At 56.7% G+C, this 16237-nt stretch overlaps 1 protein-coding gene across 1 annotated transcript; it reads right to left on the reverse strand.

Moving 5' to 3' along the window:
• Positions 1 to 3175: 3175 nt before the first annotated feature.
• Positions 3176 to 15959, reverse strand: MAD2L2 (mitotic arrest deficient 2 like 2). Its single transcript, XM_069740931.1, has 9 exons — positions 15868 to 15959; positions 15608 to 15655; positions 12877 to 12995; positions 11054 to 11125; positions 8696 to 8796; positions 8066 to 8160; positions 7313 to 7386; positions 4386 to 4478; positions 3176 to 3481 (listed from the first exon to the last, which is right to left on the reverse strand). The coding sequence occupies exons 2-9, from the start codon at positions 15645 to 15647 to the stop codon at positions 3440 to 3442; spliced, it is 636 nt and encodes a 211-aa protein (XP_069597032.1). The 5' UTR covers positions 15648 to 15655; positions 15868 to 15959; the 3' UTR covers positions 3176 to 3439.
• Positions 15960 to 16237: the final 278 nt, after the last annotated feature.

Here is a 16237-nt window from a genome sequence, read left to right on the forward strand (position 1 = left end):
ATATGGCCACGATGTATTATATTACTGACAATCTTATTGTTTTTTTTGAAGATTCCTGTCTATCAATTTGGAAAATATTCTATTACTTGTAAACTGGGCAGTGCCCCGTACAGCTGCTGGCATGGCCGCCATTAAATATGATATACGACCCGAGCTGTTTTTGCCCGGATTGTCTCTGGACATGATCCCCGCTCAGCGCTGGGGCATTATTCACCGCCCACGAGTTACTATGGCCTCCGTCGCCGCCATCTTGGTACTCCCGCAGAGCCCAGACAGATTTTCACAATATACCGAGACTATAGGATATGCCGCCGTATACTCGTGATACAATACAAGTGCCTAATCGCAAGGTTAATGATCCGCATATTTGGGATCTCCGTGTCAGATCTATAAAATGTAACCTGCTGGGTAAAAACCGGACTGAAAGCGATAAAAAAAACTTTTCTGTTTTTTGGTCACTGAACTTTCTGATTAAAAAAACAAAAATATGGACCAGTAAATGTAACCAATAAAACTCACTGCAAAAAAACAAGTATACAGACAGAAAAATAAAGTGGTAAAGTTCTAGGACGATGGCGGCACTTTTTTTTTCTTCCAAACTTCAGAAGTTTTTTTTTTTTTTTTTTAAGCCAATGAAATAACAAAAAAAAAAACTAAAGTTTTTCCTTTTCCTCGTGTTACGGTCCCAAAAAGTTCTGCGCTGTGATTTTACTTCCCGTTGTCTCCCTTCGGACAGTGAAGACTGGAGTCTGAGGAGGGGGACGCACAATGCAGGAGTGTGAGATCCGGAGCGCAGGCTGCGGCGGCAGAGAGGACCCGGTACTGGGCAACGCCGTGAGCAAAGACCAACGTGTGCGAGACGGATAGATATGAGGACGATGTCAATCACTGAAAATGCAGCCGGGGCGAAGCGAGCGGGATATCCTGACCAATCACTGACCGGGAAATAAGGAACCAAATTCACATGGAGAAAAACAACTGAAAATACAGAAGGATAATTCATATTTCACCTGGTCCCAAATGTAATCATTAATGTACAGAATATATATATGTACACAGCGGGCGCAGCTCTGGAATATAATACAGGATGTAACTCAGGATCAGTAATGTAATGTATGTACACAGTGACTGCACCAGCAGAATAGTGAGTGCAGCTCTGGAGTATAATACAGGATGTAACTCAGGATCTGTAATGTAATGTATGTACACAGTGACTGCACCAGCAGAATAGTGAGTGCAGCTCTGGGGTTTAATACAGGAGGTAACTCAGGATCAGTAATGTAATGTATGTACACAGTGACTGCACCAGCAGAATAGTGAGTGCAGCTCTGGGGTATAATACAGGATGTAACTCAAGATCAGTAATGTAATGTATGTACACAGTGACTGCAGCAGCAGAATAGTGAGTGCAGCTCTGGGGTATAATGCAGGATGTAACTCAGGATCAGTAATGTAATGTATGTACACAGTGACTGCACCAGCAGAATAGTGAGTGCAGCTCTGGGGTATAATACAGGATGTAACTCAGGATCAGTAATGTAATGTATGTACACAGTGACTGCACCAGCAGAATAGTGAGTGCAGCTCTGGGGTATAATACAGGATGTAACTCAGGATCAGTAATGTAATGTATGTACACAGTGACTGCAGCAGCAGAATAGTGAGTGCAGCTCTGGGGTATAATACAGGATGTAACTCAGGATCAGTAATGTAATGTATGTACACAGTGACTGCACCAGCAGAATAGTGAGTGCAGCTCTGGGGTATAATACAGGATGTAACTCAGGATCAGTAATGTATGTACACAGTGACTGCACCAGCAGAATAGTGAGTGCAGCTCTGGGGTATAATACAGGATGTAACTCAGGATCAGTAATGTATGTACACAGTGACTGCAGCAGCAGAATAGTGAGTGCAGCTCTGGAGTATAATACAGGATGTAACTCAGGATCAGTAATGTAATGTATGTACACAGTGACTGCACCAGCAGAATAGTGAGTGCAGCTCTGGGGTATAATACAGGATGTAACTCAGGATATGTGATGTAATGTATGTACACAGTGATTGCACCAGCAGAATAGTGAGTGCAGCTCTGGGGTATAATACAGGATATAACTCAGGATATGTGATGTAGGCAAGTGAAAAAAACCAAAACAGATCTCTGGCTTAGTTGGGTTTTACACTTGATGTTATTACACTGTCTAGCTTGGTATGTGATTGTCCCCATCGGTGTAAAGTGTGTATTGGTCCTCAGCACTTAACAGTTCACTCTTTACTCATCCATGATAAATATAAGTCTAGAACTTAAACCTGCAATTGCAGATTATTGGCCAATGAAGCTCTGGATTAAAGATATTAAACAGTTGTATAGAAAGAATACATTTCCCTATTACAAGTAGTGACTAGTGTTGAGCATTCCAATACCGACGTCCGATACTTTTGCGATATCGGAATCGGAAGTTCCTATAGTGCAATGACGCACTATAATGGAGTGTGGGCGGAGACCGTGTGTGTGTGGGCGGGGTCTGCGTGACCGTGGGGGGTTCTGTGTGTGCCTGCCGGGGCTCTGTACGTGTGTGCAGGCATCGTCCGATGGGACTTCAAGTCCCTGTCCACAGAAATCCACGAGTGTCCCACGACGATCTCCCGTGGAGAACGGCAGCATCAGCTGATGCGACCGCTCTCCAGGGGCTCCAGGAACACAATGATGAGAGGAAGGTATCCTTCCTCACTGTATTCCGCTGCCGCTATATAAAAAAAAATAAATAAAGTCCCTAGTCTCACTTTTGGCATTGCTGTGTGAGAAATTTTCCCACGCAGCAATTGCCATAAAGAGAGACTTTGAACTATAGTAACCTCAGTGATGCACTGCAGGAGCCATTGTCTCCTGTCAGTGTGTCACTGAGGGTCCTATAGAGCAGTGACATCACCCGATGTCCGCACATACCCCGCCCGCACACACAGACAGACACGCACAGTGTCCGCCCACACCCTTCCCCCCTCCGGAACAGGATGTAGGACAGAAAGGGCTTATTTACATTCCGATATTTGTGTCCCATTGACTTGCATGGGTATCGGTATCGGCGATATCCGATATTTTTTGGATATCGGCCGATCCAATCCGATACTTCTGGATATCGGAAGGTATCGCTCAACACTAGTGGTGACCTCTTCAATAGTCAGTACTTTTCCTCATTTATTTAGCATATATTATAAGAAATATCAGTAAAATATAAAGTCACAAGGTGAAAGCTATGTACAATAAGGAGACAGAGGTGGAGCCTTCATCCTGCAGATTCTGGCCAGAGGGAGCGAGTCTATGGTGGCCGAGTCCTCTGTGCCGATCAGAACATGTATATTGTCCGGCATAAGGAGGGTCGAGCGTCAGACATCACCGCCTGGTAAGTGACGTATAAGTCCACAGAACTGGAAACAGATGTCAAGTACTTTTATGGGCTCTCTCTTCTACATAAAGCTGCATCTATAACACAAAAGAGGATCCATTGTTACCAACAACGTGATGAACAAGCAAAATTATGAAAAGTGCAGTTGTGTCTAGGCCCTTGATGCCACATATAGCAGCTGTGGAGCCTGTAATGCATATACCGCATCAGTGAGGGTATTTCCCCCTTCCTTTCTACAAAGAAATTATCTTAAAGACTTAATGATACTTTATTTTTTCTTTTGCAATCACTTATCCACCACTAGAGGGCGCTCACTGTATAGGTCTGTATATTACCAGCTCCCCCTAGTGGTGGCTGCTGGCACAGAACTCTCAGGATTGAGGCAGGACAGGTGGCCGACGCGCAGCACGCACCTTCACCCCTAAGGAAGGTGAGGCTGGTTCTTCAGGAATGCTCTGCCCAAACTAAGATGTTACTTTCCCGTCCCATCAGTACTAATAGTGAGTGAGGGGAGAAGGCGGCTCCTGTACCCTCAGCACTGTCACGTCTTTCCCTCCTTGCCCAAGTACAGCTCAGGATGGCAAGAAGAAGAGTTAAAGGGGTTTTCCATGACATATAAAATATATATATTTTTTTGCATGTGAGAAAAGGAAATAATTGCTCAGATTTCCAGCACCACCATTGTGGTGGTCCGCAGTGACTTCCTTACATCTCATCATGTGCAGTTTATCCACGTGACCTTTAGGGTCAATCAATGGCTGCCGCAGCCCAGAGCTGTACATGGCTCGCAAGTCAGTGTCCTATAGTGAAGAGTTACGTCCTGTTCTTTCTATAGCGCCAACACACCCCGTGGCGCTGTACGCAGACGGTCACCATACACCGGCGTTCTCCTTTTCAGCATAGGAACATTTCTTAGCCATTTAGATGTTTTTGCAGAGTCCGGGGGTCCGCACTGTGTATGTCCTGTGTGGAGCTACTGACCTTTAATATGTCGGAGGTCATCGTCTTGAGAGGTATGAGGCGCGGCTCCTGCATGTGTACGTCCTGCTCATCAGCGAGGATCCAGGGGAAATCCTGGGGAGGAAGGAGACCACAAATAAACCCTGCAGCGGATCACTCACCGGTCACGCTCCAGGAGAGAGGATCGGCGGATCACACACCGGTCACGCTCCAGGAGAGAGGATCGGCATATCACTCACCGGTCACGCTCCAGGACAGAGGATCGGCAGATCACACACCGGTCACGCTCCAGGAGAGAGGATCGGCGGATCACACACCGGTCACGCTCCAGGAGAGAGGATCGGCGGATCACACACCGGTCACGCACCAGGAGAGAGGATCGGCGGATCACACACCGGTCACGCTCCAGGAGAGAGGATCGGCGGATCACACACCGGTCACGCTCCAGGAGAGAGGATCGGCGGATCACACACCGGTCACGCTCCAGGAGAGAGGATCGGCGGATCACACACCGGTCACGCTCCAGGTGAGAGGATCGGCAGATCACACACCGGTCACGCTCCAGGAGAGAGGATCAGCATATCACACACCGGTCACGCTCCAGGAGAGAGGATCGGCAGATCACACACCGGTCACGCACCAGTCACGCTCCAGGTGAGAGGATCAGCATATCACACACCGGTCACGCTCCAGGAGAGAGGATCGGCAGATCACACACCGGTCACGCACCAGTCACGCTCCAGGTGAGAGGATCGGCGGATCACACACCGGTCACGCTCCAGGAGAGAGGATCGGCGGATCACACACCGGTCACGCACCAGGAGAGAGGATCGGCGGATCACACACCGGTCACGCACCAGGCGAGAGGATCGGCGGATCACACACCGGTCACGCTCCAGGAGAGAGGATCGGCGGATCACACACCAGTCACGCTCCAGGAGAGAGGATCGGCGGATCACACACCGGTCACGCACCAGGCGAGAGGATCGGCGGATCACACACCGGTCACGCTCCAGGAGAGAGGATCGGCGGATCACACACCAGTCACGCTCCAGGAGAGAGGATCGGCGGATCACACACCGGTCACGCACCAGGCGAGAGGATCGGCGGATCACACACCGGTCACGCTCCAGGAGAGAGGATCGGCGGATCACACACCAGTCACGCTCCAGGAGAGAGGATCGGCGGATCACACACCGGTCACGCTCCAGGAGAGGATCGGCAGATCACACACCGGTCACGCTCCAGGTGAGAGGATCGGCGGATCACACACCGGTCACGCACCAGGAGAGAGGATCGGCGGATCACACACCGGTCACGCACCAGGCGAGAGGATCGGCGGATCACACACCGGTCACGCTCCAGGAGAGAGGATCGGCGGATCACACACCGGTCACGCTCCAGGAGAGAGGATCGGCGGATCACACACCAGTCACGCTCCAGGCGAGAGGATCGGCGGATCACACACCGGTCACGCACCAGGCGAGAGGATCGGCGGATCACACACCGGTCACGCTCCAGGAGAGAGGATCGGCGGATCACACACCAGTCACGCTCCAGGAGAGAGGATCGGCGGATCACACACCGGTCTTTTTCTTGTATGTTCACTATGGGACAGGTTACATGCCAACCCAGCAGAATTACAGGACCGTAAAGTGCCGGTGTCAGTTATACAGGTGACGTTGAGTACCTGATTGTCAGATAATCACATTTCCCCATTGAGGGATTCCCAGGATCCGGACCGGCGGCCCAATCAGTGATCTGTGGCTGCAGACGGAGGCTCCGAGAACGGCCTCTTATCTGACGGCGTCCATGGCGCTCCTCGCCGTCGCCTATTCACAAGAGGAGCCACAGATAGGAGACCGTTCTTGGGGTTCCCGTCCTCCAGCCATAGATGCGTCAGGTAGGAGACCGTTCTCGGGGTTCCTGTCCTGCAGCCATGGATGCGTCAGGTAGGAGACCGTTCTCGGGGTTCCTGTCCTGCAGCCAGATGCGTCAGGTAGGAGACCGTTCTCGGGGTTCCTGTCCTGCAGCCATGGATGCGTCAGGTAGGAGACCGTTCTCGGGGTTCCTGTCCTGCAGCCAGATGCGTCAGGTAGGAGACCGTTCTCGGGGTTCCTGTCCTGCAGCCAGATGCGTCAGGTAGGAGACCGTTCTCAGGGTTCCTGTCCTGCAGCCATGGATGCGTCAGGTAGGAGACCGTTCTCAGGGTTCCTGTCCTGCAGCCATGGATGCGTCAGGTAGGAGACCGTTCTCGGGGTTCCTGTCCTGCAGCCAGATGCGTCAGGTAGGAGACCGTTCTCAGGGTTCCTGTCCTGCAGCCATGGATGCGTCAGGTAGGAGACCGTTCTCAGGGGGTTCCTGTCCTGCAGCCAGATGCGTCAGGTAGGAGACCGTTCTCAGGGTTCCTGTCCTGCAGCCATGGATGCGTCAGGTAGGAGACCGTTCTGGGGGTTCCCGTCCTCCAGCCATAGATGCGTCAGGTAGGAGACCGTTCTCGGGGTTCCCGTCCTGCAGCCATAGATGCGTCAGGTAGGAGACCGTTCTCAGGGTTCCCGTCCTCCAGCCATAGATGCGTCAGGTTGGAGACCGTTCTCAGGGTTCCCGTCCTCCAGCCATAGATGCGTCAGGTAGGAGACCGTTCTCGGGGTTCCTGTCCTGCAGCCAGATGCATCAGGTAGGAGACCGTTCTCAGGGTTCCTGTCCTGCAGCCATGGATGCGTCAGGTAGGAGACCGTTCTCAGGGTTCCTGTCCTGCAGCCATGGATGCGTCAGGTAGGAGACCGTTCTCAGGGTTCCTGTCCTGCAGCCATAGATGCGTCAGGTAGGAGACCGTTCTCAGGGTTCCCGTCCTGGAGCCACAGATTGAGGCCGCTGGACCAGGTTCTGGGAATTGATTTGCACCAACTCTAATCCCGAGGGATGAAAACTTCTGCACCGGACTTTACCTTTATAACCTGAATCTTCTCCATGTTCCTCGTAGCGGCTTCTCTGGTGTGGACCAGTAAAGTAAATGTGCAGCCTGCAAAAGCAACAAGGTGATGACTGCGCAGAACTCGGATGAGGCCGAACTCCAACACATTAACCCCTTCCTCTTGTGGCCATTTAGCACTTTTGTGCCTTTTCTTTTTGTGGGAAGATCTGTAGTTTCTATTCATAATATTAACTTTACCATATAATGTACGGAAAATCGGATTAAAATCCAAAAAGTGACATAAAATGGTGAGAAAAAAAAAATGCAGTTTCTCCTTGGGTTTTGTTAATATGGAGTCCACTGTGCAGTAAAAATCCCGTAGTAACTAGTGATAAGCGAACGTGCCGGGATAAGGTGTTATCTGAGCATGCTCGGGTGCTAACCAAGTGTCTTTGGCATGCTCGAATATTATGTTTGAGTCCCCGCGGCTGCATGTCTCAGGCTGTTGGCCTATTCCTGCCATGTGTTGTAGCTGTCGAACAGTCGCCACAGCATTGAATCTGCTTTACTGCCTCACCGTTACCAGATCAATGGCGGTCCTGGAGTTGAGACCCCCCAATCATTAAATGATGACATAGTCTAGTAGTACGTCATGACTCCGTAAAATGAGAATAACTCCTGTAAGAGGCTACAAGTGACCGGTGCCGGCTGTCACACATCCCCGGTGATAACAGCTGGCACCGCTCTCTAGATTCACCATTACCGCCACCTAGTGGATGAGGAGTACCTGGCGGGTTGTTGTCCAGGACGGCGTCGCAGACGCTGATCTTGAGAATGAACGCCCGCAGTAACTGCTCCACGTGAGTCAGCAGCGAGTCCGAGCTGTAAGGACACAAGAACAAAGACGCCATGAATCTCCCCCACTGCAGAAGACTAATATCAGGGATACACGGCGACATCGCGATCCTGCTGACACACTGTGACGAAGCATCTAACGATTCCCTAATAAGTCGCATTGCGTCCTGCTCCAGAAGCTTCACGTATGTCACAGGGTACAATCAGGCACCAATCACATGCCATAGACTTCAATGCGACCGGTCACACGATGAAGCCCCAACACCAAGGCAAACTCTAAATATACAACTATATAATACAAGGCCCAAAAAGCAATTCCAGTTCAGGTCATCAGAAATGATTTTTGGCTATGAAAGTGAATTATTAATATTACCACTAGTGCATATAGGGATAGGATCTTGGAGATGGGAATACCCCTTTAAGTCGTTGCCCTGCAAATACAAAAATGGCTTCTGGAGTAAAGCTTTCGAGGAGACCCTGAGCACAGCCGCCCGCACGCAGTGATGTGAATTACGGCCACTGCCCAGACTTCAGCGATTGCCATTCAAGCTCGATCCGTTACCTGATGGACAGCAGAGGCGGCTGCGCGATTTCAAACACGAATCTCTCCACCGGGTGGTGCTCTTTATCCAGGATCACCAGCACCACCTTCTCCACATCATTCTGCAAATAGGTAGGAAAACACGGGTCACAAGACGGGAGAGGAGGATGTAACCACAGGACGGACGGACGAGAGGAAAAGAGGATGTAACCACAGGACGGGCGAGAGGAGAGCAGCACGTAACCACAGGACGGGCGGACGAGAGGAAAAGAGGATGTAACCACAAGACGGATGGACGAGAGGAAAAGAGGAGCGCGTAACCACAGGACGGGCAGACGAGAGGAAAAGAGGAGCGCGTAACCACAGGACGGACGAGAGGAGAGCAGCACGTAACCACAGGACGGGCGGACGAGAGGAAAAGAGGATGTAACCACAGGACGGGCGAGAGGAGAGCAGCACGTAACCACAGGACGGGCGGACGAGAGGAAAAGAGGATGTAACCACAAGACGGATGGACGAGAGGAAAAGAGGAGCGCGTAACCACAGGACGGGCAGACGAGAGGAAAAGAGGAGCGCGTAACCACAGGACGGACGAGAGGAGAGCAGCACGTAACCACAGGACGGGCGGACGAGAGGAAAAGAGGATGTAACCACAGGACGGACGAGAGGAGAGCAGCACGTAACCACAGGACGGGCGGACGAGAGGAAAAGAGGATGTAACCACAAGACGGATGGACGAGAGGAAAAGAGGAGCGCGTAACCACAGGACGGGCAGACGAGAGGAAAAGAGGAGCGCGTAACCACAGGACGGACGAGAGGAGAGCAGCACGTAACCACAGGACGGGCGGACGAGAGGAAAAGAGGATGTAACCACAAGACGGATGGACGAGAGGAAAAGAGGAGCGCGTAACCACAGGACGGGCAGACGAGAGGAAAAGAGGAGCGCGTAACCACAGGACGGACGAGAGGAGAGCAGCACGTAACCACAGGACGGGCGGACGAGAGGAAAAGAGGATGTAACCACAGGACGGACGAGAGGAGAGCAGCACGTAACCACAGGACGGGCGGACGAGAGGAAAAGAGGATGTAACCACAAGACGGATGGACGAGAGGAAAAGAGGAGCGCGTAACCACAGGACGGGCAGACGAGAGGAAAAGAGGATGTAACCACAGGACGGACGAGAGGAGAGCAGCACGTAACCACAGGACGGGCGGACGAGAGGAAAAGAGGATGTAACCACAGGACGGACGGACGAGAGGAAAAGAGGATGTAACCACAAGACGGATGGACGAGAGGAAAAGAGGAGCGCGTAACCACAGGACGGACGAGAGGAGAGCAGCACGTAACCACAGGACGGGCGGACGAGAGGAAAAGAGGAGCGCATAACCACAGGACGGGCGGACGAGAGGAAAAGAGGAGCGCGTAACCACAGGACGGGCGGACGAGAGGAGGAGAAGAGCGCGTAACCACAGGACAGTCGGGAGGAGGAGAAGAGCGCGTAACCACAGGACGGGCGGACGAGAGGAAAAGAGCGCGTAACCACAGGACAGTCGGGAGGAGGAGAAGAGCGCGTAACCACAGGACAGTCGGGAGGAGGAGAAGAGCGCGTAACCACAGGACAGTCGGGAGGAGGAGAAGAGCGCGTAACCACAGGACAGTCGGGAGGAGGAGAAGAGCGCGTAACCACAGGACAGTCGGGAGGAGGAGAAGAGCGCGTAACCACAGGACAGTCGGGAGGAGAGCAGCACGTAACCACAGGACGGGCGGACGAGAGGAAAAGAGGAGCGCGTAACCACAGGACGGGCGGACGAGAGGAGGAGAAGAGCGCGTAACCACAGGACAGTCGGGAGGAGGAGAAGAGCGCGTAACCACAGGACGGGCGGACGAGAGGAAAAGAGCGCGTAACCACAGGACAGTCGGGAGGAGGAGAAGAGCGCGTAACCACAGGACAGTCGGGAGGAGGAGAAGAGCGCGTAACCACAGGACAGTCGGGAGGAGGAGAAGAGCGCGTAACCACAGGACAGTCGGGAGGAGGAGAAGAGCGCGTAACCACAGGACAGTCGGGAGGAGGAGAAGAGCGCGTAACCACAGGACAGTCGGGAGGAGGAGAAGAGCGCGTAACCACAGGACAGTCGGGAGGAGGAGAAGAGCGCGTAACCACAGGACAGTCGGGAGGAGGAGAAGAGCGCGTAACCACAGGACAGTCGGGAGGAGGAGAAGAGCGCGTAACCACAGGACAGTCGGGAGGAGGAGAAGAGCGCGTAACCACAGGACAGTCGGGAGGAGGAGAAGAGCGCGTAACCACAGGACAGTCGGGAGGAGGAGAAGTACACGGAACTACAGACCGTTCCAGGAACCCGGAGAACGCTCGTCCTCACCTTCTCTATGAGCGGCTTCACGCAGTGCAGGGTGTCCTGGATGTAGCGGTTTAGCTCAGGGTGACAGGACATCTACAGCAGGAAAATATAACAACTGAATACATTTCATTTCCTCTTAGGCATCAGCTCTGCTTCTGGGAAGAGAAGTGCAGAAGTATAAAGCATGTGGGAGGGAGGGAGCAGCTGAGGCCTCTAATAAAAGAAACATGAGTGTGGGGGGGCAGGACTCGCAGGTTTTCTCCATCACTGGGGTGGGAGCAGGACTCTCACCGTCTCCATCCTCAGACAGACGTTAGGACTAACGATGAGCACACGTGCTGGGATAAGGTGTTATCTGAGCATGCTTGGTGTGAATGAGTGACTGACATGCTCGAATAATATTTTTGAGTCCCCGCGGCTCCATGTCTCTCAGTTGTTTGACATCCACAACACATGCAGGGATCGCCTAACAAACAGCAAATGCCTGCATGTGTTGCTGCTGTCTAACAGCCGTGAGATATGCAGGGACAGGAAGGACGGGGGAAGGGAGGAAGGAAGGACGGGGAGAAGGGAGGAGGAAGGACGGGGGGAAGGGAGGAGGAAGGACGGGGGGAAGGGAGGAGGAAGGACGGGGGGAAGGGAGGAGGAAGGACGGGGGGAAGGGAGGAGGAAGGACGGGGGAAAGGGAGGAGGAAGGACGGGGGGAAGGGAGGAGGAAGGACGGGGGGGAAGGGAGGAGGAAGGACGGGGAGAAGGGAGGAGGAAGGACGGGGGGAAGGGAGGAGGAAGGACGGGGGGAAGGGAGGAGGAAGGACGGGGGAAAGGGAGGAGGAAGGACGGGGGGGAAGGGAGGAGGAAGGACGGGGGGGAAGGGAGGAGGAAGGACGGGGGGGGGAAGGGAGGAGGAAGGACGGGGGGGAAGGGAGGAGGAAGGACGGGGGGGAAGGGAGGAGGAAGGACGGGGGGGAAGGGAGGAGGAAGGACGGGGGGGAAGGGAGGAGGAAGGACGGGGGGGAAGGGAGGAGGAAGGACGGGGGGGAAGGGAGGAGGAAGGACGGGGGGGAAGGGAGGAGGAAGGACGGGGGGAAGGGAGGAGGAAGGACGGGGGGGAAGGGAGGAGGAAGGACGGGGGGGAAGGGAGGAGGAAGGACGGGGGGGAAGGGAGGAGGAAGGACGGGGGGAAGGGAGGAGGAAGGACGGGGGGAAGGGAGGAGGAAGGACGGGGGGAAGGGAGGAGGAAGGACGGGGGGAAGGGAGGAGGAAGGACGGGGGGAAGGGAGGAGGAAGTACGGGGGGAAGGGAGGAGGAAGGACGGGGGAAGGGAGGAGGAAGGACGGGGGGAAGGGAGGAGGAAGGACGGGGGGAAGGGAGGAGGAAGGACGGGGGGAAGGGAGGAGGAAGGACGGGGGGAAGGGAGGAGGAAGGACGGGGGAAGGGAGGAGGAAGGACGGGGGAAGGGAGGAGGGAGGAGGAAGGACGGGGGAAAGGGAGGAGGAAGGACGGGGGAAGGGAGGAGGAAGGACGGGGGAAGGGAGGAGGAAGGACGGGGGAAGGGAGGAGGAAGGACGGGGGAAGGGAGGAGGAAGGACGGGGGAAGGGAGGAGGAAGGACGGGGGAAGGGAGGAGGAAGGACGGGGGAAGGGAGGAGGAAGGACGGGGGGTGGGGAGGAAGGGCGGGGGGTGGGGAGGAAGGACGGGGGAGGGGGAGGAAGGACGGGGGAGGGGGAGGAAGGACGGGGGAGGGGGAGGAAGGACGGGGGAGGGGGAGGAAGGACGGGGGAGGGTCGAGCAGAAGTTTACCAGCTGTAAGGTCAATGTCACAATGACCCCCGAGGATCAGGTACCTGCACTGGGACATTGTACTTCTTCCTCTTCTGGAAGATCCCGATGGGATAGACTTCTCGGACGTACAGAATTAGATGGACGGCCACCTCCAGAAACTCACACAATATGTCTGCCACCACTGAGGAGAGCAGCAATGAAAAGGTTAACATTTACCATTAGACCCAAGATTTACCCCTGTAACCCCCACCCAGAGTCCTTTATATAAAGGACCGCCCCCTCGCCCCCAGCACACACAGCACCCTCGCCCCCAGCACACACCGCCCCCTCGCCTCCAGCACACACCGCCCCCTCGCCTCCAGCACACACCGCCCCCTCGCCTCCAGCACACACCGCCCCCTCGCCTCCAGCACACACCGCCCCCTCGCCTCCAGCACACACCGCCCCCTCGCCTCCAGCACACACCGCCCCCTCGCCTCCAGCACACACCGCCCCCTCGCCTCCAGCACACACCGCCCCCTCGCCTCCAGCACACACCGCCCCCTCGCCTCCAGCACACACAGCACCCTCGCCTCCAGCACACACCGCCCCCTCGCCTCCAGCACACACCGCCCCCTCGCCTCCAGCACACACCGCCCCCTCGCGTCCACCACACAGACCGCCCCCTCGCCTCCAGCACACAGACCGCCCCCTCGCCTCCAGCACACAGACCGCCCCCTCGCCTCCAGCACAGACAGCCCCCTCGCCTCCAGCACAGACAGCCCCCTCGCCTCCAGCACAGACAGCCCCCTCGCCTCCAGCACAGACAGCCCCCTCGCCTCCAGCACAGACAGCCCCCTCGCCTCCAGCACACACCGCCCCCTCGCCTCCAGCACACACCGCCCCCTCGCCTCCAGCACACACCGCCCCCTCGCCTCCAGCACACACCGCCCCCTCGCCTCCAGCACACACCGCCCCCTCGCCTCCAGCACACACCGCCCCCTCGCCTCCAGCACACACCGCCCCCTCGCCTCCAGCACACACAGCACCCTCGCCTCCAGCACACACCGCCCCCTCGCCTCCAGCACACACCGCCCCCTCGCCTCCAGCACACACCGCCCCCTCGCCTCCAGCACACACCGCCCCCTCGCCTCCAGCACACACCGCCCCCTCGCCTCCAGCACACACCGCCCCCTCGCCTCCAGCACACACCGCCCCCTCGCCTCCAGCACACACCGCCCCCTCGCCTCCAGCACACACCGCCCCCTCGCCTCCAGCACACACCGCCCCCTCGCCTCCAGCACACACAGCCCCCTCGCGTCCAGCACACACCGCCCCCTCGCGTCCACCACACAGACCGCCCCCTCGCCTCCAGCACACAGACCGCCCCCTCGCCTCCAGCACACAGACCGCCCCCTCGCCTCCAGCACACAGACCGCCCCCTCGCCTCCAGCACACACCGCCCACCTCGCCTCCTGCACAGACAGCCCCCTCGTGTCCAGCACAGACAGCCCCCTCGCGTCCAGCACACACCGCCCCCTCGCGTCCAGCACAGACCGCCCCCAGCACACACCACCCCCTCGCGTCCAGCACAGACAGCCCCCTCGCGTCCAGCACAGACAGCCCCCTCGCGTCCAGCACACACCGCCCCCCTCGCCTCCAGCACACACCGCCCCCCTTGCCTCCAGCACAGACAGCCCCCTCGCGTCCAGCACACACCACCCCCTCGTGTCCAGCACAGACAGCCCCCTCGCGTCCAGCACACACCGCCCCCTCGCCTCCAGCACACACCGCCCCCTCGCCTCCAGCACACACCGCCCCCTCGCCTCCAGCACACACCGTCCCCTCGCCTCCAGCACACACCGTCCCCTCGCCTCCAGCACAGACAGCCCCCTCGTGTCCAGCACACACCGCCCCCAGCACAGACAGCCCCCTCGTGTCCAGCACACACCGCCCCCAGCACAGACAGCCCCCTCACCTCCAGCACAGACAGCCCCCTCGTGTCCAGCACACACCGCCCCCTCGCCTCCAGCACAGACAGCCCCCTCGCCTCCAGCACAGACAGCCCCCTCGCCTCCAGCACAGACAGCCCCCTCGCCTCCAGCACAGACAGCCTCCAGCACAGACAGCCCCCTCGCCTCCAGCACAGACAGCCCCCTCGTGTCCAGCACAGACAGCCCCCTCGTGTCCAGCACAGACAGCCCCCTCGCCTCCAGGCTCCAGCACAGACCGCCCCCTTCGCCTCCAGCACAGACAGCCCCCTCGTGTCCAGCACAGACAGCCCCCTCGTGTCCAGCACAGACAGCCCCCTCGCCTCCAGCACAGACCGCCCCCTTCGCCTCCAGCACAGACAGCCCCCTCGTGTCCAGCACAGACAGCCCCCTCGCCTCCAGCACAGACAGCCCCCTCGCCTCCAGCACAGACAGCCCCCTCGTGTCCAGCACAGACAGCCCCCTCGTGTCCAGCACAGACAGCCCCCTCGCCTCCAGCACACACCGCCCCCTCGCCTCCAGCACAGACAGCCCCCTCGCCTCCAGCACAGACAGCCCCCTCGTGTCCAGCACAGACAGCCCCCTCGTGTCCAGCACAGACAGCCCCCTCGCCTCCAGCACACACCGCCCCCTCGCCTCCAGCACAGACAGCCCCCTCGCCTCCAGCACAGACAGCCCCCTCGCCTCCAGCACAGACAGCCCCCTCGCCTCCAGCACAGACAGCCCCCTCGCCTCCAGCACAGACAGCCCCCTCGCCTCCAGCACAGACAGCCCCCTCCGCCTCCAGCACAGACAGCCCCCTCGCCTCCCGCTCCGCACCTACCCTGCCCGAAGTTCAGGTCCTGCCGTGTGATCGTCGTCATTGTTCCATCTATGAAATAAAGGTGCAGACACAATTACAGGAGGACACTGCGGGCAGTGACAATGGAGCCGCCTGTGTGCAGTATCCGCTCTGCTCAGCAGGTGGCAGCACTGCTCTTATTCTTCCCATGTGTTTCCCTGGGTATAAAAGCAGGAGGAAAACTAATGGCAGAGAGTACGGGGCACAGACACTGCTCTCCCCGGTGCCCCCCGTATACGGACCTGAGCGACCCTGACACCGGCTGCGACCACCGCCTGCGCCGAATCTACGGAGACCCGGTCGCACCAGTGATGACGTCACGACAACGGCCCCGCCCCCTACACGCCTTAGTCCCGCCTCCTTCTCCCAGGCTCCCACAGGTCCTAGCGCCGCCGGAGAACGGAGCCGACTGCCGCTGCTGGTGGATGTGTGCGTCTGGGACTTGTAGTCCTCCTGTAGAGCCGCACCGGGTGTGAATATGCTGCATTATACATAATGATGCTATATTAATATGGAGAATGAACAGGTGTATCTAAGCCAAGAGTGTGATACACGACCAGAATATACAGGTGTATCTAAGCCTAGTGTGTGATACAGTCTGAGGGGAGCAGA

Source organism: Ranitomeya imitator, chromosome 10 (genome assembly GCF_032444005.1).
Source record: "Ranitomeya imitator isolate aRanImi1 chromosome 10, aRanImi1.pri, whole genome shotgun sequence".
Lineage (NCBI taxonomy): Eukaryota > Metazoa > Chordata > Amphibia > Anura > Dendrobatidae > Ranitomeya > Ranitomeya imitator.

Coding starts and splice junctions, on each gene's coding strand:
- MAD2L2 (XM_069740931.1), bottom strand. CDS start 15,647: ATGACGACGATCACACGGCAGGACCTGAACTTCGGGCAGG. Junction 12,996..15,607: donor GGACCTGAACTTCGGGCAGG/GTAGGTGCGGAG, acceptor TGCTCTCCTCAG/TGGTGGCAGACATATTGTGT. Junction 11,126..12,876: donor AGTACAATGTCCCAGTGCAG/GTACCTGATCCT, acceptor TTCCTGCTGTAG/ATGTCCTGTCACCCTGAGCT.